The sequence below is a fragment of the Sturnira hondurensis genome, unplaced genomic scaffold, assembly GCF_014824575.4.
Source record: "Sturnira hondurensis isolate 20B ecotype Veracruz unplaced genomic scaffold, ASM1482457v3 Scaffold0021490, whole genome shotgun sequence".
In the NCBI taxonomy this organism is placed as follows: domain Eukaryota; kingdom Metazoa; phylum Chordata; class Mammalia; order Chiroptera; family Phyllostomidae; genus Sturnira; species Sturnira hondurensis.
Genome location: NW_028094121.1, coordinates 4,599,846 through 4,625,601, shown reverse-complemented (window position 1 = coordinate 4,625,601; position 25,756 = coordinate 4,599,846). Strand labels below are relative to the sequence as shown.

General features: G+C 48.8%; 1 protein-coding gene across 2 annotated transcripts in view; it reads right to left on the bottom strand.

Moving 5' to 3' along the window:
• GRIK3 (glutamate ionotropic receptor kainate type subunit 3) overlaps nt 1-25,756 on the bottom strand; it is a 214,887-nt gene that overhangs the window by 66,199 nt on the left and 122,932 nt on the right. For both annotated transcript variants that reach the window (XR_005064571.1, XM_037032575.1), the window contains exons 2-5: nt 21,575-21,751; nt 10,495-10,752; nt 5,581-5,762; nt 3,218-3,271 (exon numbers count right to left, since the gene is read on the bottom strand). Coding sequence is in view for 1 of the 2 variants with exons in the window: in XM_037032575.1 (XP_036888470.1) it covers nt 3,218-3,271; nt 5,581-5,762; nt 10,495-10,752; nt 21,575-21,751 (671 nt within the window). In the remaining variant the exon portion in view is untranslated. The remainder of the gene's footprint in view (nt 1-3,217; nt 3,272-5,580; nt 5,763-10,494; nt 10,753-21,574; nt 21,752-25,756) is intronic.

Here is a 25,756-nt window from a genome sequence, read left to right as displayed (position 1 = left end):
CACCAACATTAACGGGGAGGGCATGGGAGGGGGGAGGGGGCGGGGGGGCGGGGCTGCTGTTTCCTCTAGACTCCAGCCTAGAAGGATGGCTATGGCTACGGGGCTGTGGGTTGAATCTTCAGGCCCTGCTGTTCCTCGGCTCCCTGAGGGGGACACCCTTCTGGCCTTGGAGTGAGGCATGAGCTGGGGAGGAGGTGGTTTTAACTGAGTGGTTAGAGCTAGGATCTGAACAAGGCCTGATCACACAGAGGGCTTAACCTCGGGCCCTGTGTGCACAGAGTGGGGGAGGGGCTGTCCTTGGGTTGGGGGTGAATAAGATGTGTGAACTTAGTTCCTGCTGTTTCTAAAGGGAACTCCCAGTGCCCCTCGCTTTCAGCGTGGTGGCCGAGTCTGGGATTCTGTGAGCCCAATGTACACCACCTCCCATCAACAGACCTCACCTGATTGTCCGAGGAGTAGTCACCTGGCCCGAGGGTGGTTTTTACAGTCTGGCTGATGACCCAGCTACCACCCTGGGGACATTCGAAAATGTGGGGTGGCATTTATGGTGGGCAGAACATTCTGGAATCCTAAACTATCCCGCCCCAAATGCCTGTAGAGTACCCTGGTGAGGAACACTGACTGGTGCTTGGCCAGTCAGCAGTCTGACCTGGGTGGGGGTGCAACGCTCAGAGAAAGAGGTGGTGAGACGAGGCAGAGGAGGAATGGGTGGGCAGTGGGGAAGGGACGAGCCCAGGGCAGCTGTGCTGTGCTGAAGTTTCCAGGGGTGGAGACTTTGAGTAAGGAGCAGAGACAAAGAATAGGGGAGGAAGCAATAGGGGGAGGGGGAAAGAGAGCGAGACTGGCTGAGTCTCAGTGCAAAGGGTCGGAACCAACATCCTGTCATGTCCAGAGCTGCTCGGATTTAGAACCACCCTCCCTGTCTGCTCTTGTGGCCTGATGGCTGATTCCCAAACCTCCAACCCCTACCTAATAACTTGAAGTGACTTGAATAAGTTCTGCTCCTTACACCCAAAGAAGACCAAACAAAGGACCTGAGGCCCTGAGCCATCACAAGTACTTATTCCCATTTTATAGACAAGAGCACTGCGGCCAGGGAGTAAAGTGCCCCAAGGCTTGCTCCCCTCCCACGTGCTGGAAAGCAGTGTGGGGGGTAGATGGGCATGGTCTGCATTGGACCTCAGCAGTCCCGGCCCATCCGCCTGCTCCTGCAGTGAACCCTGGTCCCTCCCCTGTACTTTACCATCATGGACGCCAGGGCTTTGTCAGAGCAACTCCGAGTGGTGAGAACTCAGAGAGCTGAGCCAGTGGGATACAGGTGTGAGAAGAAAGTGCTGAGCTACTGACACAGGCTGATTGGGACCCCTAATGGCCAGAAGTTGGTCTCAGCCCTCTGGGAGCCCAGGATGGAGTGGGCAGGGCTGCCTTACCAGGAACGGGGCTGTGGGGTCCTGGATCGTGACCCGCCCCACCTTCCCAGCCTTGCTTCTCTGCCCCCCAACTCCAAACAGAGGTGGACTATCAGGGACCTGGTGGCCTCACCCTCCAGCTCCCATTGACTTTCTAGGATCCAGCATGGCTGGGAGAAGCCCGCCTGGGTGGGCAGAAATCAGAAGGGACTAGGGAAGGGAGGTGTCTGGTCTCAGTCACCAGCTTCTGGGATCCCTTCCTCTTTATCTGCCCCCTGGCAGGCCCCCAGGTCTGAGCTCTGGATCAGGAGGATGTGCAGTGACTCTGAGCTCTGCCATGGGTGTGGGGTGCAGTGGGTGAGGGGTGGAGGCAGGGTGCCAAGCAGTGGGGTGCTGGTAAATGCTAAATAACCAGCTCTCGGGCGAGAAGGGGTAAAACCCCCGATTTGTCGTTTTTGCCAACCTCTGCAGTATGAATACTCCCATGGTGGCCAATTTCAAGCCGTCTATGTGACATCACTAAACGTGGAGCTGGGAAGAGAGGGCCCCAGCTGGCTCTCTCAGTCTGCCAGAGCGAGCCAGCTCCAGCACTCCGCCGAAGAGCTCGCCTGCCCCCTAGCCTTTGCGTATGCCGTTCCCTCTGCGTGGCACATCCTCCCTCTTTGTACTCGGTGAACTTCCACGGATCCTTCAAGGCCCAGTCCAGGCACCTGCTTTCCGATAAAGCCTGCCTCAAGTTTTCCATCCTCCACTAGGCCCTCAGCATCCAGCCTCTCCTTCCACTATGCCCACGGCCAACTGTCCAGGCCTGTGCTGGCATGAGCCCACTGTATTAGCTGGACATAGAGATGTAGACAGGACAGGATGGGAGCTCCTTGAGGGCAGGGCCTCGGTGATGATCATCTTGAGATGCTCAACTGAGCACAGGGCTCGGAAAGGAAAGTCAACTGGGTGCGGGATGAATGAAGGAGCACAGTCGGAAGCCGGCAGGGCTGCAGCTGCAGGGCTGATGCAGACTGCGGGAGCTTGTGTCGGCAGCAGGGCGGTTGGCAATGCTGTCACTCGGGGCGGGAAGAGTCCACCCCAAGCCCCAGTGAGGTCAGAAGGCACCTGGATCCAAGGCAGGGAGTCTGGGGGTTGGTGCTCTTTGGCACGGGGACCTCTTTGTTCTGCTGATCTCAGACCACAGCTAATTATCCTAATGGGTTTAAATGGCCCTAAATGTTCTCCAAGTTTGGACAGGACCCATCTGGAGCTTGCAGGTGGGCTGGCCCGGCTGACAGTGAGTGGGCAGACTCTGACATGGATGCTATAGGAATCCAAACTGGCCGTTCTTTTTGTTGCGAGAGGCCTGAGACATGCGTGGGCTAGGAGCCAAGGGTCAGTGTAATGAGAGCTAATACTTCTGTAGCTCTTACGTGAACCAGGAGCTGCCTTCAGCACTTACTTTGTTCACTCATTGGGTCCTTACAACATCCTAGGAGGCAGAAGCCATTGCTATGCCCATTTTACAAGGGAAGAAACTGGGGCAGGAAGGTTAAATGACTTCCCCAAGGTCTCACAGCCAGTAAATGGAGGGGCTTCGGTTCACACTGCCCTTAGTCACACATAATGTCACTTCTCCAAGTAGGTGGGCCACCAAGACATCTTTGTGCTCCACTTGGGGCCACAGCTACAGCCTTAGGAAGGCAGGTCCATCCTGGATCTCCTCTAGCTGCAGCACCTGCCCCCACCAGGGTGACCGTGCTCCGGGGGAGCCCCACTGGGAGCCCCACCCCCAGCCCCGCCCGGACGTGAAGGTACGTTACCAGAGTGGTGAATATGAAGTGGTAGTACTCGGTCATCATGCCCATGGCCATGGCCTGTGAGAGAGCAGAGCATCAGCAACCTGCAGGGACCCTTGAGCAGCCCCCAACACCCTCCCGCCCAGCCACCCTGGGGTGAGGATTGGGTGGCAGGACAAACTGACAGGGGGTTTGGGGAGGCTGGCCACTTGGAGTGGGATATTCTCTGAGACCCCCTCCAAACAGTGACCGTGACAGCTGGCAGACAGCAGTGGATTTCACGGGGGGGGGGGGGGGGGTGAGCAGTACAATCACTTGGGACAGATTAAAACGCAGACTCTTGGGCTATATTCTCCAAAGATTCCGAATTCCACGGGGATGGGCGGGGCCTGGTTGTCCATCTTTGTAGTGAGCACCTCTGAGCCTGCTGCACAATCCAAGATACTTTCTCAGGGGCCCTGACCCCACTCACTGAGCTCAGCGTCCCAGGTCTGAAGAAAGGCGTTCAGGTGCCCTGTCCCCACCCGCCCTGTCGGGCGCAGGAGGAGGGTCTGTCCTCCACCTCAGTCTCCCAGCAAGGACTGACCGCAAAGCAGGCCATGTAGCTGCTATGGAATTACTGTATACCACCATGAAATCTATACTACACACACTTTATATATTTTGTCAGCAGTCTGGAATCTGTAGTACTGATGACTGTGTGCATTTTCTACAGAGTTCTTCAGACGCCTGGGCCCACATAGTGCTCTGAAGGAAAAATGTCACTGGGTCAAGTGCACTTAGAAAATGCCACACATTCACTCCCCCTCTTGGAGACTGACAACCTGCAGCCACAGGTTAAAGGCTCAGAGGAGTCCTCGGCTGGCAGAGGCACTTATCTTTGTTTAGTTCCGTGTGTAGCTGAGCCCCAAATCTCTGTTTTCAATTATGTTTCCAGGTCAGACAGCCCTGGGAGGAAATTCTGACATGCAGGCTGGATGACCTATTACTTTCCCCTTGAGCCTCAGTTTCCTCATCTGTCAAGTGGGCACAATAACCGAGCCCACTTCCCAGGGGGCAATAAATGAGGAGTTATGTGTACCTTGCTCAGAGTGACTCCTGAATAAACGAAAGTCGCAGTTGTGATTATTATCGTTACACACACCGGGAAGAGAAGGGATGCCCTGGACACAGCTGGCCGGGAGAGTGGGGGTTAAGGGATTTCTGGGGGATGGTGTCTCCTGGACAGTGACTTTGAAGTTGCTCCACACCCACTGCTGGCCATGAGTCAGTACTGGGATAAGCCTGGTCCCTGCTTCACCTCCCTGAACCCTCCACAACCCGGTGAGGTAGGGGCCACTCCATCCACAGGGGAGGGGATGACTCCAGGGCACTTGCTCTTGGCAAAAGGATTCGAATTGGCCAGTGAGTTTTTTAATCACCATATGAAAGAGGCTGGTGTGGGGCCTCCTCCGAGGCAGACAGCGGCTGCCGTTCTCTCCTGCCGCCCCTGTGGCCCAACTGGAGGATGGGACTTGAGCACCACCCACGCCCTGGCCTTAAATCACTCCCAGCCCTTGCTCAGCACCTCTTCCTCTGCACTCTATGTTCCCTCCCTGCTACCTGCCTCTCGAGGTGTCATGTGTCAGGACCCCCCCCACACACACCTCCTCCAATCATCAGGGATGCTTTCTGGGACCACTTCCTTGCCTTTTGGTTCCCACCAGCACGGTCTGGTTTCTCTGTGGCACCCTTGGAGGAGGCTGTGGGCAATTTGACTGTTTCTTTCTCAGGGGGCTGGCAGAACTTGGCTCTTGTTCCCAGCATGCCACACTGGGCTGTGTCCAGGACCAGGGGCCCAACCAGGACTGGAAGTCATTCTCCTCCCCAGCTGTCACTGCAGAGCCGAGCAGATGGTGCGAGGAACCTCTATAAACCTCCTGGTTATGGGAGAGTAACACCAAGTGCCGTAAGCTATGGGGATTAGTCTTTAGAAGAGGCAGTGAGGTGTTCTGGGGGCTGCTCCCAAGACCCCCAGGCCTTTCTGTGCATCCTGAAGTGCCCTGTGCCATGCGGCTTCGGCCCCTCTCTGCAGCCCCTGCCTTGCCCCTGGACAGAGATGGCACAGAAAGCAGCATTTACTCAGCACCCTTCATGGGCCAAGCCTAGCTGTGGCTGCTCAGCCATCATCTTAGTCCATCCTCACACCAACTTGGACCTTGCAAGGACCACTGTGTCGATTTTGCTGCTGGTGAGACAGAGTGACCACCCAAGGTTACACAGCCAACAAGAGGCCGACTGGGGGCGAACAGACCTGGCTGACATCACACTTGTACTTGGGGAAGGGGAGGTAGGGAAGGCGGCAGGCAAGTCCCAAGCACCCATCCTGCTGGCCAGCGCTCACCCACCTGCTTAAGGATCTGGGCAGCCATGGTGTGGCTGCAGTCAAAGATAATGCGGAATTCCCGGCCTCGCTTCATCTCCTTGAGCAGGGGGCGCGAGTCGTCAGAGTCGAGGGGCAGCTGGCGGATCTTCAGGCGGATGTTGTATCTCGATGGGGCCATGATGAGCTCCTGCAGTCGGATGAGCCCTGAGAGGCCCCGGGGCACAAAAGACATGTATGCATACATGTATACAAAGTAACAAGCACGACAGACTCATGTACACATACATGCCTGTGGACACAGGTCTGCATACATGGAATTGTGGCCCACAGAGATATGTGCATGGGCACAGCCAGACATGTTCAGACATAGGCATGTGCACTCAGCTGTACATGCCTACACACACATAGATGTGTGTGCACATACAAACATATTTGCATGCATGTTGAGAGAGGTAGAGCATGTGCTTGGGCAGATAAATATATGTGTATATATGTAGATAGGTGTGTGCACATACATACATATAGATTCAAAAATCGGCGTAGACAGCGAATTCTCACGGACTACACCCGCCTGCTCCTCTCCAATCCAGAATGGGTGCAGAGACTTATGGAGCCTGAACCAGATGCCACCCCCTCTTCATCCCCTGCCCCCTGCCACATTGTGAGGCATGGGACATAATCTTCCCAAATACCCTTAGCAACCTGCTTCCAGGATGCAGGCACATGTGGTGGCTCCACACTCCACTGCACCAAAGGTGGGGCTGGGTAAGAGCAAGTGGTGTCTGTGCCCAGCCCCCACCGCACCCCGCGCCACCCCAAGGGCAGACTCCGCAGAAGACCTAACCCATTCTTCCAGTTCAACACAACCACCTCCTGCATGAAGCCTACCCCTACTGTTCTGTCCAGACGTGATCTCCCCCTCTCCCAACTCGGTGGCCTACTGGCTTAGCACTAGCCTCTTCTGGCCTCATCTCACTCTCCTGGTCCTGCCCCAAACTCCTTAATATGAGGGGCTGCGTCCCCATAGTCCCCAGCACAGGGCTTGGGACTTAAGTGGTACTCACCACAAATTTCCATAATTGGATTGACTTGCCGGGTTTTTTTCTCCCCATACTGAAAAATCCATCCTCTACCTTAGCATTTTGCAAAACTGCTTAATCTGGGGACTTCCAGGGAAAACTAAATGTCATTTCCTAGAGACAAATGGCTTGCAGAGGTCTAATTAAGTTCATTTCCGTCCCTATTTCAAGGTTCATTGTTGCTGATGCCTCTCTGCTTAGCCTGGAAGCAAGCCTGCTGGCTGTTCTCTCGGCCCTCAACCCCATTGCAGGGAGAGGCTAAGACAGCACAATGCCAGGGGCCCGAACCGGTCCTTACCTACCTCCACCACCTGCTGGACCCCTTGCTCACCCTCAGGGCTCAGTGTGTGAGTGCCGGCTTCACTGAGCACTCTCTATGCTCCATTCCCTCAACAACACCACTCTGATACTCCTTTGGGGAACAACCTTCCTCCTCTCTGAGTCCCTAGGACCAGGAAGACTCCATCCCCAGCTCCCAAGACACAGCATGTGACCCCAGCATGGGCAATCGGGCCCCAGTATGGGCTCAGAGATGGATATGTGACATCACCAGCTGGTCTTCTCAGAGTGGCTTCCAGAATGTGCTGGAGTAAATGGTAATATGTGTCCCCTTTTCCACTGAACTCAGAATAAGGGGGAGGTAAACCTGGGAGTCATCACATATAACCTGAGAGAGATTCCAATAGGGCAGAAATCAGAGAGGCCAAACAGAGAGAAATAGGTCCTAATGGTACCCATTTGAGCCTCTGGATCAAACAGTACCTGAAGCTAATTTACTTCTGAACTTTCCAGTTAAGGCAGCCAACAAAATCTGCCCCCTCTTTTTTTCCTTCTTTTTCTTTTTATTTATTTATTTATTTTTGCTTGAACTAGTTTGTGTTGGGTTAAGTTTGCAATCAACTATTCCAGTGTCTCCTGTCCAGACAGAGTCCCCTGCCCTCTCAGCGCCCCTCCCAATCCTCAGACAGCCCACTTCAGAAGCCTTCCAACAGAGAGCCCCCATTCTCAAAGCTGTTTCAGGGACACATGCTTGGGTCTGTTCAGGTTCTCATTCCTGTTCCTGAGGGCTGGATGTCAGGAAAGCAATCAGGTTGGGGTCCTTCATTTCACTGTGCTGGGGAGGACAGACTATAACCCTGGGATCTAAGGCTCTCAGAGAACTCCCAAACGAGCTGTGCCATGGCTGTGGGCATCAGGAAGCCCCGCCCCCTGGAAGGTCTCTGATTCAGGTGGCTGGGTTGGGAGGGGGCTCTGGAGTCCTGAGCGGCTAGATCTAGACGGACAGGGGCCCAGGGCCTTCTGACACCAGACTTGTTAGGAAAGAGGACAAGGATCTCCGTGGGCCTTAGCAGAAGAGGGAGTGGTCAGGAGCTCCCCCAAACACACACCCAGCCTTACCTCTCCCAAACTAACCTGAGAGATTCTCAGTTTGGCTGACTGATGCTGCCCACTCACACCTGTTTCCCCACAAAGCCCCGAGTGCACACTTTGTTCCCACTTGCTTCGTTTTCAGATCCATGCACAGCATCAGTAGGCATATGGGCTTTGGGGCCCCAGGACATGAGGACAGGGACAGACTGGATGCGGGAGCAGAGGCCACCAGAGTCTTCCTGCCAACCAAGTGTACTGCCCTGTGTAATGTATGGTGACCCACATTCTCCAGCAGCAAATGTCAGACCTCCTCCCCTTGAGTGTGCTCCCCAAGGAGACTAGAGGCTCGTCTCGGCCAACCCCAGCAGAAGACTAGGTTCTTTTGTTTGCCCGAGATGAGCTTTCCTTCCTGGCTGCTTCCCTAATCAATCTCTCTCAAAATATCTGCAGTGAATCATGTTGGAATCACGCTTTTCACTTACAAAGCACTTCTGCATTCATTACCCGACTTCACCATCTCCCTGTCCTAGAAAGCACGCAGATGAGGGACTTTTGTTCCAGTGTTACAGAGGAAGGGAGTGGAGGCCCAGAGAGGTTCAGTGACCCTCTCAAGGTTTCGCAGCATACTAGCAATGCGGTCAAAACCAGAGATCCTATCTTTCGATTCCTAGACCAAGTCATCGGGACATAAACCCATCATAAGTCAAGCAGCATCTGTACTGCAAAAAGATAACTGGTATATCCTCTTCTCACATGCTGAGAGAATCGTGATTTTGTCAGGGTGGCAATGTGCCAGTCCCATGGGATGACTTGATTTAAGATTGGGAGGTGCCAGTCAGCGGCAATCCCATTCCCATTGGACTGTGCTTCTGGGTAGCAGGCATTCCCTGGTGAGCTGTACTGAGTGGTCTGCTGCTGGAAGGTGCTGGGACTGGTTTGTCTCCCATAAGAGGCATGCATCACATTAAGGAAAGTCCCTCGGCTCCTCCCATACCTGAATCCTCTCTCCCAGCCAGGCTGTCCTCTTGATACAACTGCCGTGCACAGGCAGTCCTTCTCCTTGCTTATGCTGCTCCCTCTCAGTTATGCCTCCCGACTCCTCTCCCTGTCCACCTGTCCTCAAGACCCAGCTTATTCACATCTCTGTCCTCTCGTAAGTCATTCCAGACTAGCCAAGGCCATAGAACTTCCTCTCCCAAAGCATCTCGAGTCCTGATGTCATGTACCTGTCACTCAACACTTAGCCCTGGTGGCCCAGAATGACCAGTGACCTCTGGGTGGACACCTGCTGCCCTATGATATGATTAGCTTTTCAAAATAAGATGATGGTATAACTACATCCTCATTTCTTCTCCCTTACCAGTGCCCAACACACTCTTTCCTAATGAAATTTAATTATCATTTATTTCGACTTGATTTTCAATTTGATTCAATTTGCTTCAGTTCAACAAACCCTTATAAACATCGGCATCCGACCAGGCCCTGTGCTCAACCCTGCAGGCACAGAAGGCTCATGGCCCAGGAGACACGGGCTCAAAGACAGTTGTTCATAGTGGTGTGTTATGACCAATAAATCTGCAGGGCTGCAGAAACACAGGGGTGACCTGGAGCTGGGCAGGTGTGCCCCTCCATGGCAGAGACCTTGTGCAGGGGGCACTGAGAGGAGTGCGGGGTCCCTGCCCTCCAGGATCTGGTGCTTTGGGTACAGCAGGGCGTCAGTAGAGGCTGGTAGAATCCCGAGCCAGATCAACAACTCAGGAATGTCTTTTCTGAGGGTTTCTCCCTGCGACTCCCTTTTCGCTGTAGGAGGTCATCGAGCGGACATTGAATCACAGGCAGCTGAGAGTTAAAGGGCTCTTTCCAGGCTGGACACTGGAGCTCTTGACTTGATGCATGGGCAGAGAGGGCCAGATGGGTTAAGTGACTTGCCAAGGTCACTTTCTTTTATGAGGTGGGGCTAAGAAACATCTTGTGACTCCAGTTGTTGGAAGGAAAATGGAGAGGAAACAGCCCTATGCTGCCCAGCTAGTAAGCATCAGAGCTGGCACACATGTACTGTGGGTTTGAGTCAAAGGTTGTGCTCAGAGCCAGCAGGGTTGGACGTGTTTGCTGCAGATGGAAACATGCGAAAATAAGAGCAGGCAGGTATGGGTGTGGCTGTGCAGGAGTGGGTGTGGGTGTGGGTGTGGGAGCAGGGCGAGTGTGCTGAGTACAGGTTTGAGCATACTGCTGGGTGGAGGTGGGTGGGTAAAAAAGGTGTAATGCAGGTGTGAGATAGGCTGGGGCTGAGTGAGGTGGGAGTTTGGCTGGTGAGCACAGGGCTGTGAGTGCAGGGACAAGTGTCCATGTGATGGCGTAAGGCTTGAGTGTGAGAGGGGACCTTTTTCCCAGGGGCAGTGGAGTTGGGTGAGCAGTCAAGAGCCCGATCCTGGGTTTCTGCTCCCCCCTGCACCCTACCCGTGGCCTGGCCAGGCCTAGCCACCCACCTGTACTGTCATCATAGACCACGGTGGCCGACCGCCACTTGAGGTACTGAACCAGGTCAAGGATGGCGTGGCTGAGAGAGGCGTAGTCAGGGTAGAGGTTCACGTAGAAGGTGTCCTTGTTGTCCAGCGGGTGGTGCTTCCAGCGCAGCTGGATGTGGGGAACCTCCAGGGCATTGCAGATGGACTGGACGGCGTTGGTGCAGGAGCCCTGGGATGGTCCGAAGATTGCCACCACGCCCAGTGCCAGCTGGTCACAGGCTGCAGCAGAGGGAGGGAAGGAAGGTGCAGGGATCAGTGCTGGGTCTTACCAAGGGGTTGGGCGCACTGGGGGCAATGACTTTGGTGATCCCATAAACACATGGAACCCTCTGAGGGTAGATGAGTGACAATCTCTCTGCATCTCTGTTTCCTCATCTGGAAACCAGGGTCGTAACAAACCAGGTTGCTTCAGGGGATCATAGGAAGTTGAATGAGATAATACATATTTGACCCTCAGCACAGTGCTCATGAAACAGATGTGATGGTTGCTTTTGATGTTTTCCTGGTCGTGATTAGTGTCACCAGCTGTGCACCGTGTCCTGTTCTGTGTGGGAACTTGAGAAACAAATAGAAATGAAATACCTACTTGCTGATGAATTTTAAACTTAAACCTCCAGCCCTAATCTCTTTCCTAAAACCCAACTAGTACATCTCATCTGTCACTGAGCCCTGCTCCTTGGATGTCCAAGACTCATCCCAGACCTAATAAGTCCAAAATGTAACCTCATTTTCTTTTCCCAGACTCTCCCATCTCAGTTGACGGCAGCTCCACTTCTCGCCGTGTCCAGTGCTTTATGCCAGAAACCCTGGTTCTGTCATGACTCTTCTCGTTCTCTCCTATCCTACGTCTCAATCTAGCATCAGTTTCCATTGCTTCACCTTTGAAATATATCAGGATCTGACCACTTCTCACCACTCCCACACTGGTCCAGGCTACCAGTGTCTTTCACGTGGATTCCTGCAGAGGCCTCCAGCCTCCTCAGTGACCCTCTACACCATCTTTCCTGTGCTCAGTGGCTGGAGAGAGCCTTGTGCATCCTAAATGGATTACATCACTCCTTTGTTTCAAGGGCTCCCATTCCACCCAGTATAAAAGCCAAAGTCCTTAACAGTGACCAACAAGGCATTACTTGTTATAGCTCCTCCTCACCCCTGTCCCCACCATCACCATCCCCACTACTTTTCTGACTTTCTCTCCCATCCTTCTCTCCTATTCTCACAGCACTCAAGCCCCACTGGCTCCCATGATATTCCTCACACATGCTAAGCACGCTCCTGTCTCGGGGCCTTTGTACCTGCTGCCCCTTCTGGCTGGACTATTCTTCCCTTGGAACCACATGACTCGCTCCCTCCCTTCTTGAAGGTATCTGTGTCTGTGTGTCTAATTGAGAGGCATCACCGCCCAACCTACAGTAGCAATCCTCATCCAGCCACACTTCCTCAACCCCATACTCTGCTTTATTTCTTTACTAAATGACCACCAGAAGTCTTGCTCATTTTCAGACTTCTCCTCCCACTTGAACATAAGCTCCACAGAGGCAAGGGCTTGCTCTGTGTTGTTTATTGCTGTATCCACAGTGCTTGAAACAGTACCCGGTCTGAGTAGGTGCTCAGTCAACATCTGCTGAGCACACAAATGGTGAATTTCTTTACTTCAAACACTTCACATTCTTGGGGGAGGCCCAAGAGCTCAGGCAGATCAGACAGCAGATGCTTCTGGGAAAGTCAAGCATCAATGGGCACAGCGTAGCATGAAATGAACAAACCCATGGCAGCTGGGGCTCGTACAAGGATTGCAACTGAAAGATCCATAAAATGAACCTCTCAGGGGCATCAGGGGGAGGGCTCCCCAGGAGCCACTGCCCTTTCTTCTGAAAACTGTCTCTACTTTTCCTGTGGGTTCCACTGATTTTTCCACTCCAAGCCCATGCGGTGTGGGAGAGTGACTAAGACCCTAGGCTACAGCTATTGGTTTGCAGAACGGTCATGTGACCAGTCAGAGCCAACGGGACCTCTGGCCCTGAGGAGGGGGAACATTCCCTCTGTAACTAGATCTGGAAGGAGGCAAGATTTGGAGGCACAGTAACCACCTTGTACACACAAAGAAAGCTTGGTGCTTGTCTTTGAATGGAGTCAGTCTGGAGGTGAGCAGAGCCAAGAGGGAAAAATATGAGCCCCTGATCAGGTAGAACCCTGGATTTCGGTTACACGAACCAATACCTTCTCTTTTGGCTTAAGCCAGTTAGGATTTGGTTTTCTGTCACTTGCAACCAGGAGAGCCATAGCTGAAGGGCATCAGCAAACTCACCAGCCTGTGGCCATAAGAATGAACTACATGCACATGTATGAACATAGAATGCATGTAGGGGGAAGCAAGACAGAGCACTGAAACATGGATACTTAGTAGATTCAGATGCATTCTGGCCACCTCAAGGGACTCTGGGAATGACTTACTGGCATTAGGTCCACCCGTAAGATCTTCAGGGCCCAGGGCCAGAATACAAATGGAGGCCCATTACTGTATGGCTAAATAGTTAAATGTTATAAGCTCACAAAATGTTATAAAAAGTCTGCCCTGTCTCCCCACCTTGACAATATGCCTTCAGGACAACCTGGAAAGTCAGGATACAACAACCTGGAAGGTGAGGGTGGAGATTTCTCACGTGTAGTGATGGAGGAGAGGTAGCGCCAACCCCTCCCCTGCCCCCTTCGCTCTGACCACTGGCTCCACCTTATATCATAAGGGGCCTCTCCTCTCTGTGTGGACATCTCTGCCCCTACATCTGAGTTTTGTCCACACCTGTGCCAACACCTGCTCCTTGGTCTTACTTAGATAGGGCCTGCGAGGGGGACCATGACGGGGGACCAAGCATGACTTCCTCCCTGTAGGGTAACCCAAGGAAGAGGCTCATGTAGCACTACTGGGCAGGAAAATTCAGGGTTCTGGACACTTGAAACAAAGACTAGAGGGGCAGCACACAGGGTCCTAATGGGCAAGTCCCCTTGGTCCCACTGACCCCTTATTCTGGGAGGTGATGTCGATTAGAAGGAGGCGAGGGTAGCATCTTCCAAAGCGGAGGCCCTGGGAAAGGGGCCCTCTTGCCTGGGCTAAGGATGGTACCAATGGATCCAAGGATCCAAGGTTGTGTTGAGTCAATCACAATGTGTGGTTTTGAGTATTTTCCCTCTCTACTGATGTATATTCCCTCACCCCTCACTGTTTCCTGGGAACACTAGATATTGTAGAAAGTGTTTATTTTTCCTGAAATTTGTACTTCCCCCAAGAAGATCAGAGAATGCCATTCATGGCATAAGTGAAAGATACTGCACTCTGCAGGGATGGGGGAGGGGCTAGTTATTGTTAGGAGTCTGCTGGAACCACCTGGAAGATGGGACAGGGTGGCCCTATGTGGGAGGCTGCAGGGCCAGTACAGAGAGATCCATAGGCCCTGGATCAGCAGGATTCCTGTGGCGAATGTCAAGTGCAGGAGAGGATGCACAGCGGGGAATACAGTGCCTTCCTGATGCTCCTACAGCTGTGGGACTGGAGGCCAAGTCAGGGAAGCACTACTTTGTCCCTGTTATCATCACCCTAGGGCCAATAAACCTGGGCAGCACTCCATGTAACTGTGTGTATGAGACAAACACAGTGATGATAAATGCTGCAAGAATAGGAACTCTGGGTGTGCTAGTAAGTTGTCCAGTTTAGGGACAGTTCTTCCTTTCAGTGCCTTTGTCCCAAGGAAGCCAGTCCCTGACCTGTACTCTCACTGCCCATTCATGCGGCTCTACTGCTGGCTGGGTGTGTGGGTGTCTGTTCTCACCATTTGCTCCCTAAGAGCAGGTGCTGCCTGAGGGAAGAGCCCACATGTGAGTCACTTTGTGGCCATGGAGGCTGGATAGCAACATGAAGGAGATGGCGACATTGAGTATGTGACAGTTGTTCAGGCTTGGTCACTTCTTCCTACCCAAGCCAGAGGCCATGGGAACCTCATAAAATCTGCAGGTTGCTCTAATGATCTACCTCCTGTCTTTGTTTTGAACCTTCTTGTTGTCCTCTGATATCTCTAGTTTCCATCCCATCACTTCCTGTCTCTACTCTTTCTTTCTCTCTTCCTTCTAGGACCTTCCAATTGATGACTTAGCCAAATGACTTGTCTGTCTCATTTGCTCTCACTGCCATCTCCAAGAATCTGTGTTTGGATTTTCCCCTTTGATCTAGGTCTTGAAGCAGGTAGGTGAGAGCTGCCCTGCTACCCACCCCCAACCCTTACCCAGCTCAGCCTTTTAGATCATAGCCACCTGCAGGCCCAAGGCCTGGGCCTCCCCATTTGACTGAGGCCAGGGAGAATGGACCAACCACAAATTATGGTGATGTGGAGGGTTGTCAGCGTGATCTTGAAGGAAGTGATTTAGATTTTGACATTGGTCATAGTGCTAATGGTAAAGGAAATGGTCATGGTCATTGAGACAGTGGAGACTAGACTGTAGGGCTGTTGATGATCCTGGTGATGCCGTTAATGAGGGTGGAATTAATGATGATGTTGATGTTGTGAAATAGTGGCGGGATTGATGATGACGGGATTGATGGTGAGAAATATGTCAATGCCATGACGGCGACTGTGGTGATAATGGTAGAAATGATCCTGATGATGTAAAAGTTAATGAGGGAGGAGGTGATAATAATTTGGATGGTGTTGATAAGATTGGCGATGATGAAGATTCCATGCCATGACTATAGGAATGTTGATGACGGTAGAGATGATGGTGAGCATGTGAGTGATGATGAGACCGGGGATGATGAAGGTGTCAATGCCCTGACTGCAGCAGTGATGGTGATGGTGAGCATGTGAGTGATGATGGGACCGGGGATGATGAAGGTGTCAATGCCCTGACTGCAGCAGTGATGATGATGGTGAGCATGTGAGTGATGATGAGACCGGGGATGATGATGATGCTGTTACGGCAATGACAGTGATGATGACAGTAGGGGTGATGATGATGGTGTTGGTGGTGTGGCTATGAGGACAATGACCACACTGGGTTTCATTCTGCTGGAGATGTAGTGATTAGATCTCACTGTTGGGTGTTAGGAGGCATCAGTCCTGCCTTTCACCTGTTCCTTTTCCTTGGCCTCGCTGCACATCCCTATTTCTGTCCCCTCCATGTTCTTTCTACTCTCTAATAATCTGGTCTGGATGAACACTGTTTTCTCAAAGGGACCAGGGCAGGGGGTACAGCAGCAGCAGCAGCAGCAGCAGCTTTATCTCCAGATGTTTCCAGGGCAGCAGCCAACCCTTGTTCTGGTAACCCTGAGCACACACTGCAGTAATTACATTATTTGTGGCTTCAATTTTAAATCCATTTTCTGGTCATTTTACAGTAACTCAGTGGTTCACAGTCATTGCAGGAGTCCACAGTCTGAATGCAGTTCCCCCACCCCCTGTCCATGGCAATTGTAGTAATAGCAAAAATTATCCCAATCAATTTGTGTCTTAAAAGGAATTGAGCAGCCCAGAGAATAAGTGAAGGCGGAGGAGCCTGGGGAGTGCCGGGTCGATTCCAGGCCGGCTCTCATCAGGCTTGGAAGAAAACACAGACGCTCTCTGGGTCTCTGGCTCAGGTGCTACCTGGCAGTCACTTGTCTTTTAATTTCCCACACAAAAAATTTAAAAATGAAGACAATAAGTGAAGGTCCCTTTTAATGGGGAAAGGCCTGATGGGCCTCTGTGGAGGGAAGGGCTAATCCAGCCAGAGCTGGCAGGGCAGGTGGTGCCAGGCTCTGTGCCTCTGCATCCCTGTGCCCCACGTGGCCCCAAGGTGGCTGCGTGCAGCTGGTGTGGAGGGATTGGTGATGGGCACCTCTGCCTCGGGAAAACGAATTATCACTGGGTTAATTGGAATTAGGCCCACGTTCACCTCCCTGGAAGAGGCCTAATGATGTGCCTGGGAGTATAAAAACCAAAGATCAAAAGAAAAATAAAGATTACAGGATACGGGGTTCCATAAGGGAAGGAGGGTGCCCAACGGGGAGCATGATCAAACAGCAGACATGCCTCCAGGGTCAGACAGCGGTGTTTCCAACCACAGTTCGGGTCTGTTTTTGCTATATTATCAGAAGAACATTAAGGGAGAGTGATGGCAGAGAAGAGCTACTTATTTTTTTTTTAATTGAGATATAACACAATGTAGTGCATTCATTTTAAGCACAGACTTTGATGAATTTTGACGTGGAACTGTACTCATGTCATGACTACTTGGATCAAATACAACACATTTCCAAACCTAAGAAAATTTTTCTCTGCCCCTTTCCAGTTAATATCCACTGAATACTATTCCCTCCCCCAGCAGTAACCACTGTGTATTCACTCAACATTGTGTCCGTGAGGTTCATTTGTGATATTGTGTGTAGCAAGAGTTTATTCTTTCCTCTATTGCTGATTCTAATTCCGTTGTATAACTATACCCCAATCTATCCATTCTCCTGTTGGTAGACCTTCAATTTATTTGCAACGTTTGGTTATTATCAATAAGTGGTTGGGAACCTCCTTGCAGGGATACATTTAACTTTAGCAGATGCTTCCCCACAGTTCTCCTGAGAAGCCCAACCAGTCTGCACTCCCACCACATGGTACAGAAAAACACTCACCACAACCCTGCCTTCCACCATTCATAGAAAACTGATCTGAGATAGGTCACAGAGCTAACTATGAAAGACAACACAAGAGAGCTTCTAGAAGAGAACAGAGGAGAATATCTTCATGATCTTAGGATAGAAAAGAAACAGAACACAAAAGGTGTTAACCACAATGAAAATGTGAATGATCTGGACTTCTTCACAGGAAGAACTTCCAAAAGACACTACTGAGAGAGCGAGAAGCAAACTCATCCGTCAGAGACATCTGCAATACACATGTATACATAACCAAGGGCATTTATCCAGAGTTTATAAGAGACTCCTACAAATCAGTGAGACAATGACAAGCAACTCAACTTTGAAAAGTGGTTGAAAGGCTCAAAAAGCACTTCCGGAAAGAGAAGATTCAAATGACCTACCAGCACATGAAAATACATTCAACATCTCTGGGCGTCAGGGAAATGTAAAACGACACCACAGTGAGATGCCCACTGCATAAACCAACCCAATGGCCCAAATGACAATAAAACGGATTTTGCCAAGAGTTGGTAAAGACGTGGAGCCAAGGCCAGTGCCGTCCACGGCTGTGGGAGGTCACGTCAGTAGTGCAACTTGGGAAAACCGTTTGGCTGAGCCCACACACATCTTGGGGCTCCTACTTCCAATCCCAGGTATACGCCCAACCAGAAATGTGCATACTTGTGCACCAAAAGGCATCTACGAGAGTGTTCATAGCGGTCTATTCTAAGGCCCCAAGGAAGCTGAATGTCTAACCGTTATTTTTGTTTTGAAAAGCAGTGGCATATTTGTATAATGAAAGATTTGCAGCAATGAAGAACAACAGATGACTGTTTTATTCAACAACAGATGAATCTCATGGATATATCATAGGGAAAAAGAAGCAAGACTCAAAAAATGATAACCTGGCATTCTACTTATGTAAAGTTTAAAAACAGGCAAAACTAGCGCATGGCACCAGCAGTCTGATGACGGCACTACAGTATGGCCTTGAAAAGGCAAAGGGCAGAAGAGATGGGCGGTGATCACAGAATCACACACACACACACACACACACACACACACACACACCCAAGACCCAGAATTGTGAAAGAAAAGCCCAGAGTGTTGTAAGATGAAGCAAGGAGACCTGACCTTGTCTAGGGGTTTGGGGAAGGCTGCCTTGAGGACCAGAAGTTCGAGGGAAGGATGAATTAGCTAGACCAAGGGCTGGGCAGAAGTGAGATTTACAAGGGACAGGGAATTACAGAAGTCATAGCCTGGGCAAAATCCCTGATGCGGGAGTGTAATGAGGAATAAAAACTTTATACTACTCTGACTAAATGTTAAACTCAACTTGTTACTCTAACCTGATATTTCTTTTGCAACTAGAACTTGCATGTTAATTTTTTTTGGTATATCTCACAGAAATCAGCAGTTTCAGTCCCTGTGTGAATCTAGGAAGCAGCCTGACCTCAAGACCCCAGGAATTCAGCTGCTAAGAAACCAGATGGCCAACTCAAGGATGCTGACCATAAAGATCCCCATCAAAGCCTATGGGAAGATGTCCTGCATGTCTACATTCCCCTCCCCCTGAATTCTTTGTTCTGCTTTCCCTACCCTCCCTGATAAAAACTTCTGCTTGCATGGAGATGTTAGGATGAGCTTTGGAACAAGGGTCTCCCATCTTCGTGGGTGGCCGGCACTTGAATAAACCTCTTTCCTTTCCACCAACACCTGTTTCATGAGTTTGGCTTTTGCTGTCATAGGCAGCTGAACCTGGGTTCAATGACAGGAGGAAGCCTAGCACCCTGTGGATGGCAGGTATGGCTAGAACTTAGAGGCTGAGTGAGCGAGTAGCACAGATGTGGCTGGAAGGTCATGTTGGGGCTCGACTAGACCTGCCCTCATGGACTCTATGAATTACTTAGGGAAAAACGATGGGACATACCATCCAGAGTTTTAAGCAAACAAGTCAGATGACCTGGTGGAGAGTGGAGAGGGGCTGTGGCTTTGGTCACCTGGAGCAGTCTGGCTGGACTTCTAGAATTGTGTGTTCCCATCTCAAGTCTCCTTGTCCACCCTGAGCAGCTCTGCATTGTGTAGGACTGGGAGTTTGCACTGGAGAAAGTGCCTTGGAAGGCTCAGAAGCTCTGCCCCAGGCTTGCTCTTGGCTGGAGGTCTCTGCACTGAATTGCAAGCACACCACTGGATAGTGATTAAATACAATTTTAGTGTTTTTTAGAAAAAATGGACAGAGACCCTGTCTCACATTTTAGGGCAGTTCTGCCCACATGGGCCTCTGTGTTCTGACTAAGCATTGGTTCTGTGTCCTGACCTTTTTACTTAGCAGTTTTGGTTGCGTTCAGTCATTTTCTGGATGGATAAGGCTGGGAAGAGGATGCCAGCATGAGTTCTCAGCAGGGAGGTGGATACCTGACTGCACAGCACTGGCTGCAGGGCATGCTGGGGAGGGAGTGGGCAGGGTGAAGGGCATGCCAGCACAGGGGAAGGAAGATGGGCAATAGACCACTCTTCGAGGCTATTAGGCCAGAGGGGCCAGAGGGCGGGATCTCCTTAGTCTGGGTGCTTGTTGGCTCTGAGACTCAGGGCAATGTCTTCAAAAGATTCAGTGTTAGCCATTTTCAACCTTGGGGCCTTTCAAACTTCAGTGCACAAGGAGAGAAGAAGCAGGGTGGAAGACACAAGGGCCAGTGGTAGGAAAGCGCTGGTAGGTATGAGGCCCCTGATTTGATGGCTCAGCACGTGGAGAGCAAGTAATACAGGCATAGTCCAATATGGTACCTCATAGGTGCTAGCCATGGATCTAAGCACTTCACAAAGCTGTGGACATTCTGCAGATGTGAAAACTGAGACATATATTGTCCAAGGTCACACAACTAATATTAGAGTAAACAGGGTGCAAGTGCAGGCAGTCCAGCTGCAAGCCCACACTCTGCTGCCTTTCTGTGATGAAATGTTTGCCCATAGTGGGGCTTTGTGGGTAAACAGCCAACAGCAGGCAGCACCTTGTCAAGTCTGCACCTGGGACCTCAGGAGAACTTGATTAGCAACTGAGAGCCCTTTAGAAAGACCAAGGGTCGCATGTGGATGGGCCTCAGCTTTCCCAAGACATATGAATGACACTGTCCCTAAGCTCAACTGACATAGGTAGTGGACAATGATGCTCAGCCTTGCATTCCCCATTCTCACCCCTTCATTCATTGATTCACTCAATGATCATTTCATTGAGCACTTACTATACACCAGTCTTCTAGGTGCCAGGGCTATATTGGATAAAAAGAAAGAGCTGTCCTTTCAGTGGATTAGAGAGAAAGGGAGAGACATTAAACAGACACAATTATTTAAGTATTACTTGTGATAAGAGCTTTAAAGAAGAAAAGCAAGGGATGATGACATCACACTATAGGAAGGATGACCTAGTCTTCCTTGGGAGTGAGAGCCCTTAGGCCTGAGATTTTTAAATACAGTTTTGTGGAATGCTAGGGCTCTGTGGAATTTATTTCCAGAAGGCTTTAAGTTAAATTTCAATGAGCTATATACATAAACTATATATTTTAAAAATAGTAACAAAAGAATATACTCAAATGTGCCATATTAGAAACGGCTAGTTCACTCAGCTACTGATAAATTACTTTTCCTTTTTCTTGGAATAAAGTACTCTACTCCTTTCTGTGCAGGGGTTGAAGTTTACTGTAAATATCTTACTGATGAGGAAGGATGAAGCCCCCCAATTTTAAAAATATTTTTAAAAAGTCAGATGTGGGAAAAACTGTTTGACTAAGTTTACTACAACTTGTTTCTATGAATTATGATTTTCTTGCTATTTTGCAGCCGAAACAAAATATGAAACCATTGAATGCTGAGGTCAAGGTCAGACTTTAAGTGTCATCCATAGTCTCTGGGGCCAAAATGTTGTTGGCCTAGAAGCAGCTTTGCTGTTTTTAGTAAGACTTTTTATGGCAAGTAAGTGTTGCATATTAGAACTTATACATATTCTGGTTTATATGCATTTAACATTTTTACATTCTGGGTAGGATTTCAATGAAATAAAAACAAGTTTAAAAATGTCTACAGTTTAGTGGTGTCAGAGACCTGGGCTGCCCTCCTCACTGCAGGCTCCCCAGCTCCATCTCAGGCCCCTCCCCTCACCCCTGATGTCCTGCCTGTGGCCCCTCATTCCCTCATGGCCCCTGACAGTGGCACAGGAACTTTTGATGGACTGCTCCTTGGGGGGACACAGATAAAATTAAACTGGACCAGAGGCAGATTCCAAAACTGAGCAGGAAAATGCTCTAAACCCCAAGCCCACCCAAAGCTTTGGACCATTTTCAGCACCTTGGATAGCAAACCACCCTACTTCAGCAGACAAGTTGGCATACTCACCCTTTTTGGTGGCTTCGAAGCTATCATGGAAGTGAATCCTCTGGATGTCATAGGTCAAGGTTGTGTTAGGCAGCAGAGTCCTGTTCCTGTTGATGATGTTGGCAGAGAACCGAAAGGCATGCTCCTCAGCATTCATGACCTGGGCATTGGGGCCATCTGCATACTCAAAGATTCCTCCTGCGAGAGATGGGTACAATCGTGTGTGCTGAGTAAGGAGAGGGCACCAGCGAAGACACTTGGCCCAGAAGGTTTTATGGACAAACTCCCCCCAGGTGTTCAATAATATCTTAGGTAATTCATATATACAGAAATTGTGCCGGAGCATAAGAAATATGAAAACCTCCTAGTTCATTCCACTCAGCTAGCAAATTCTTGATAACAGAGACTGACAAACAGAGCCCAAACAAAATCACCAACTTATCAACATCGCTATAAAAATTCTGAATAGAGTGCTAACAAGTAGGATCTGCCAGAATATTACAAGGATAACATACCATGACTTGGCAGAATTGTATTCCAGGAATGGAAGGGTGGTTCAACATAAAAAAATCTATGAATATCATTCCATCACATCAATTGTTCAAAGCAAACAACCACATTACCAAATCATGAAATGCAGGAAGGCATTCGATAAAATCCAATACTTATTGCTGTTATAAATGCTTAATAAACTAGCACCTGGAAGAATACTTCCTTGAAGCATCTTTAGCTCAAATCAGCCTTTAATATCACACTAATGGTGAAAGACTAGAGACATTCTCATTAAAAAAGGAGAGAGGGGAAGAATCCACACTATACCATTAGCCAATGAAATAAGAGCAAAAGCATACTCCTGGACAGAAAAAAAATGTTATTTGAAAGTGATATACATGTCTTCCTAAAAAAATATCTCAAATAATCCATAAACATGAAAGCTAGTAGGAGCTAGTAGAAGATTCAGGTTAAGTGACCAGTTAGCACAAATTAATCATGTTTCTTTATATCAGCAAAAACTGGCAAGAAAAATTAATAGCAAAATAATTTTCTTTATAATGTTTACAAAATATTAAATAACTAACAACAAACCAAATAATAAATGTGTCCTTCTAGTAATAGCAATGACAAAAACACCTTAAGTGGGAGATGTAAAAGTAGGTTTAAATGAGGAGACATGTCACGTTCTCAGATATTTAAGGGTAGAGGTGTCAGTTTTCTCCAAATTAAATCTTCAATTTAATTCAATTTCAATTAGAATCATAGAAGGATATTTCTTTTACGGGACAAAATGACTCTGAAATGCATCTGGAAGACTAACTAGGAGATAACAGTCTAAAAAGAGATGAGAGGTGACTTGTGCCACCAGATTTAAAATATAGTATAAAGCCAAAATAATTAAACTGTACCCTAATGGCATATGAAAATACAAGTAGATCAATGAGATGAGATTAAAAAGTCCCCAGAAAGAGAGTCAAGTAGAGATAAGTATTTAAGACATGATAAGGTGGCTCTTTCCAACTAGTAGGTAAAAGATGAGTTATTCAGGAATTGTACTGAGACAATTATTCAATTATTTATGAGAAATATAATTTAGATGCTAATCTTAAGCCATATATCAAAATAAGTTTCACACCCTGGCTGGTGTGACTCAGTGGATTGAGTGTGGGCCTGTGAACCAAAGGGTCGCTGGTTCAATTCCCAGTCATGGTACATGCCTGGACTGCAGGCCAGTTCCCAATATGGGATGTACAAAAGGCAACCACACACTGATGTTTCTCTCCCTTCTCCTTCTCTTCTCCTCTCTCTATAAATAAATAAATAAATAAATAAATAAATAAAAAGTCCCAGATGGATTAAAGATTAAATAGTAAGAAAGTAATGGAAGGAAGGAGGAAAGAAAACACTCCATAAATACCAAAAAAGAAAATATAGGTGAATATTACATAATATTGAGGTGGGGGAGGCCTTCCTGGCATTTCTATAAAGTCAGAAATGTAGGAGAAAGATTGAGAACTCCACAGAAATCATATAAAATTTGTATTTATCAAAATGACCATAAACAAAACTAAATGGCAAATAACAAACTGGGACACAATATTGGTACCATATATGGCAGTACAAAGGTTGATGATCTTATGTTATAAAAAGCACTTTAACCTCAACAACGGAAAAAAAAACCCACTCCAATAGGAAAATATGTAAAGGAGTGGGGGTGGGGCTGGGTGAAGGGGAGCCTGGGGGGAAATTGGGACAACTTCAAAATAGAAGAACAATAAAATATTTAATAAAGAAAGAAAGAAAGAAAGAAAAGAAAAACCAGCAACCATAAAAAAAGAAAAATGTGAAAAGGTAAGTATAGATATTTCACAAAAGGAAAAATAATACAAAGAGCTATTAACATGGGAAGAAATGTACATCAAGTCTGATAATAAACTCAGTTTAAACCATCAGTGCGATCCTGTATTTTGTTGCTTTGCATGTTTCATCGGCAAACATAAAACAGATGATAACACCCAGCTCTGGTGAAGGAGTTTGGGAACTGACACTCGACTCTCGGTAGAAGTGGGAACTGGCACACCCACCCTCCGGATGGCCATTAGAAACACAACAAAGGCCTTAAACACACTCATGACCTGGACTCGATACTCTGGTGACCCCGCTAGTGGGCACACGGTGCGTGGGGAGGAGAACTAGAGAGGTCCGACACGAGAAATAGCTGAAAAGCTGCAATGCGCTGTGCATTTCCACATCCTAGCAAACACTTCATGATTTGACAAATACCCATAATGAATGTGTGAGCGACCAATGGAGGTTGGAAAGCAGGCCATGCAGTGTGGCCCCAGGTCAGAAGAGGAAGAGGAGAAGGCGGGGGGAGGAGGCAACTGCGTCATCGCCATCAGAACGGGAGACATTTCAGGACCACACAAGTGAATGGTCCTATGTGGCAGATTTCTTATATTTTCCAAATGAAACTTTGTTCTTGTTTCTTAATTTGTTTAAAGAATCAATTTTACTGGGGTGTTACCTACTTTAAGAGATTCCACACAACTCACCTTGTTTTAAGTGTACAGTGATTTGGAGGAAATTTACCGAGTTGTGTGACCATCACCAAAACCCAGTCTCTGAACATTTCCATCGCCCCACAGCTCCCTCGCGCCCACTTACATTCAGTCATTGTTTTCACCCCCCTCGCCCCAGGCACTCACTAGTTCACGTTCTGCCTCTAGAGATTCGCATTTTGGGGCACTTCACACAAATGGAATAATGCAGTTGGGGGCCTTCTGCATCCAGTTTCTTTCACTTAGCATGATGTTCTTGAGGTTTACCCATGCTGTAGCATGTGGTAGGATTAGGGGTGACTTTAATTTCCTTCTTGTTGTTTTTCTGTATTTTCAGAGAAGTTCTGCACAGAACATGTGTTACATTTCTCGTCAGAAAAGCCACCGTGTGATTGTGCGTATGTGTTTAAAGGAAAATAATGATCAAAATAGCATATGACCCAGTAATTCCATTTCTACAGATATAAATTTAGCAAAAGTTAGATACATAAACATATTCATGTATAAAGATATTCTTGATATAATATTGGAAACACAGAAACAATGCAATGTCTCAAAGTAGGAGGTTACTCAGTATATTAAAACCCACCCATATGGCAGAACAGCCTGCAGGCATCAACAGTGGGGGAATGAGATGGCTTGATACGATGTCCAGGATTTGTTTCCAGGTAACATAGGAGGGGTGGAGGTAAAGGGGAGGCAGGCCTGGCTGGATGGGCCATGGATTGCTGGGGCTGGGTGGTGGGTCCACAGGGGCTCATTGTACCATTCTCTCTCAGTGTATTTAAAAGACATCCTCCATAATAAAGTATTTTTTTCATTAAAAAATTTTTAAAGATTTTATTTATTTATATTTAGAGGGGAAAGGAAGGAGAGAGGGAGAGAAATGTCAATCTATGGTTGCCTCTCATGCATTCCCTGCTGGGAACTGGTCTGCAACCCAGGCATGTGCCCTGACTGGGAATCAAACTTCAATCCTTTCATTCGCAGGCCTACACTCAATCTACTGAGCTACACCAGCCAGGGCTAAAGTATTCTTTAAAGTCACAGTATAGCCCTGGCTGGTGTAGCTCAGTGGATTGAGCACGGGCCTGTGAACCAGACAATTGCGGTTCAATTCCCAGTCAGGGTACATGCCTGGGTTGCA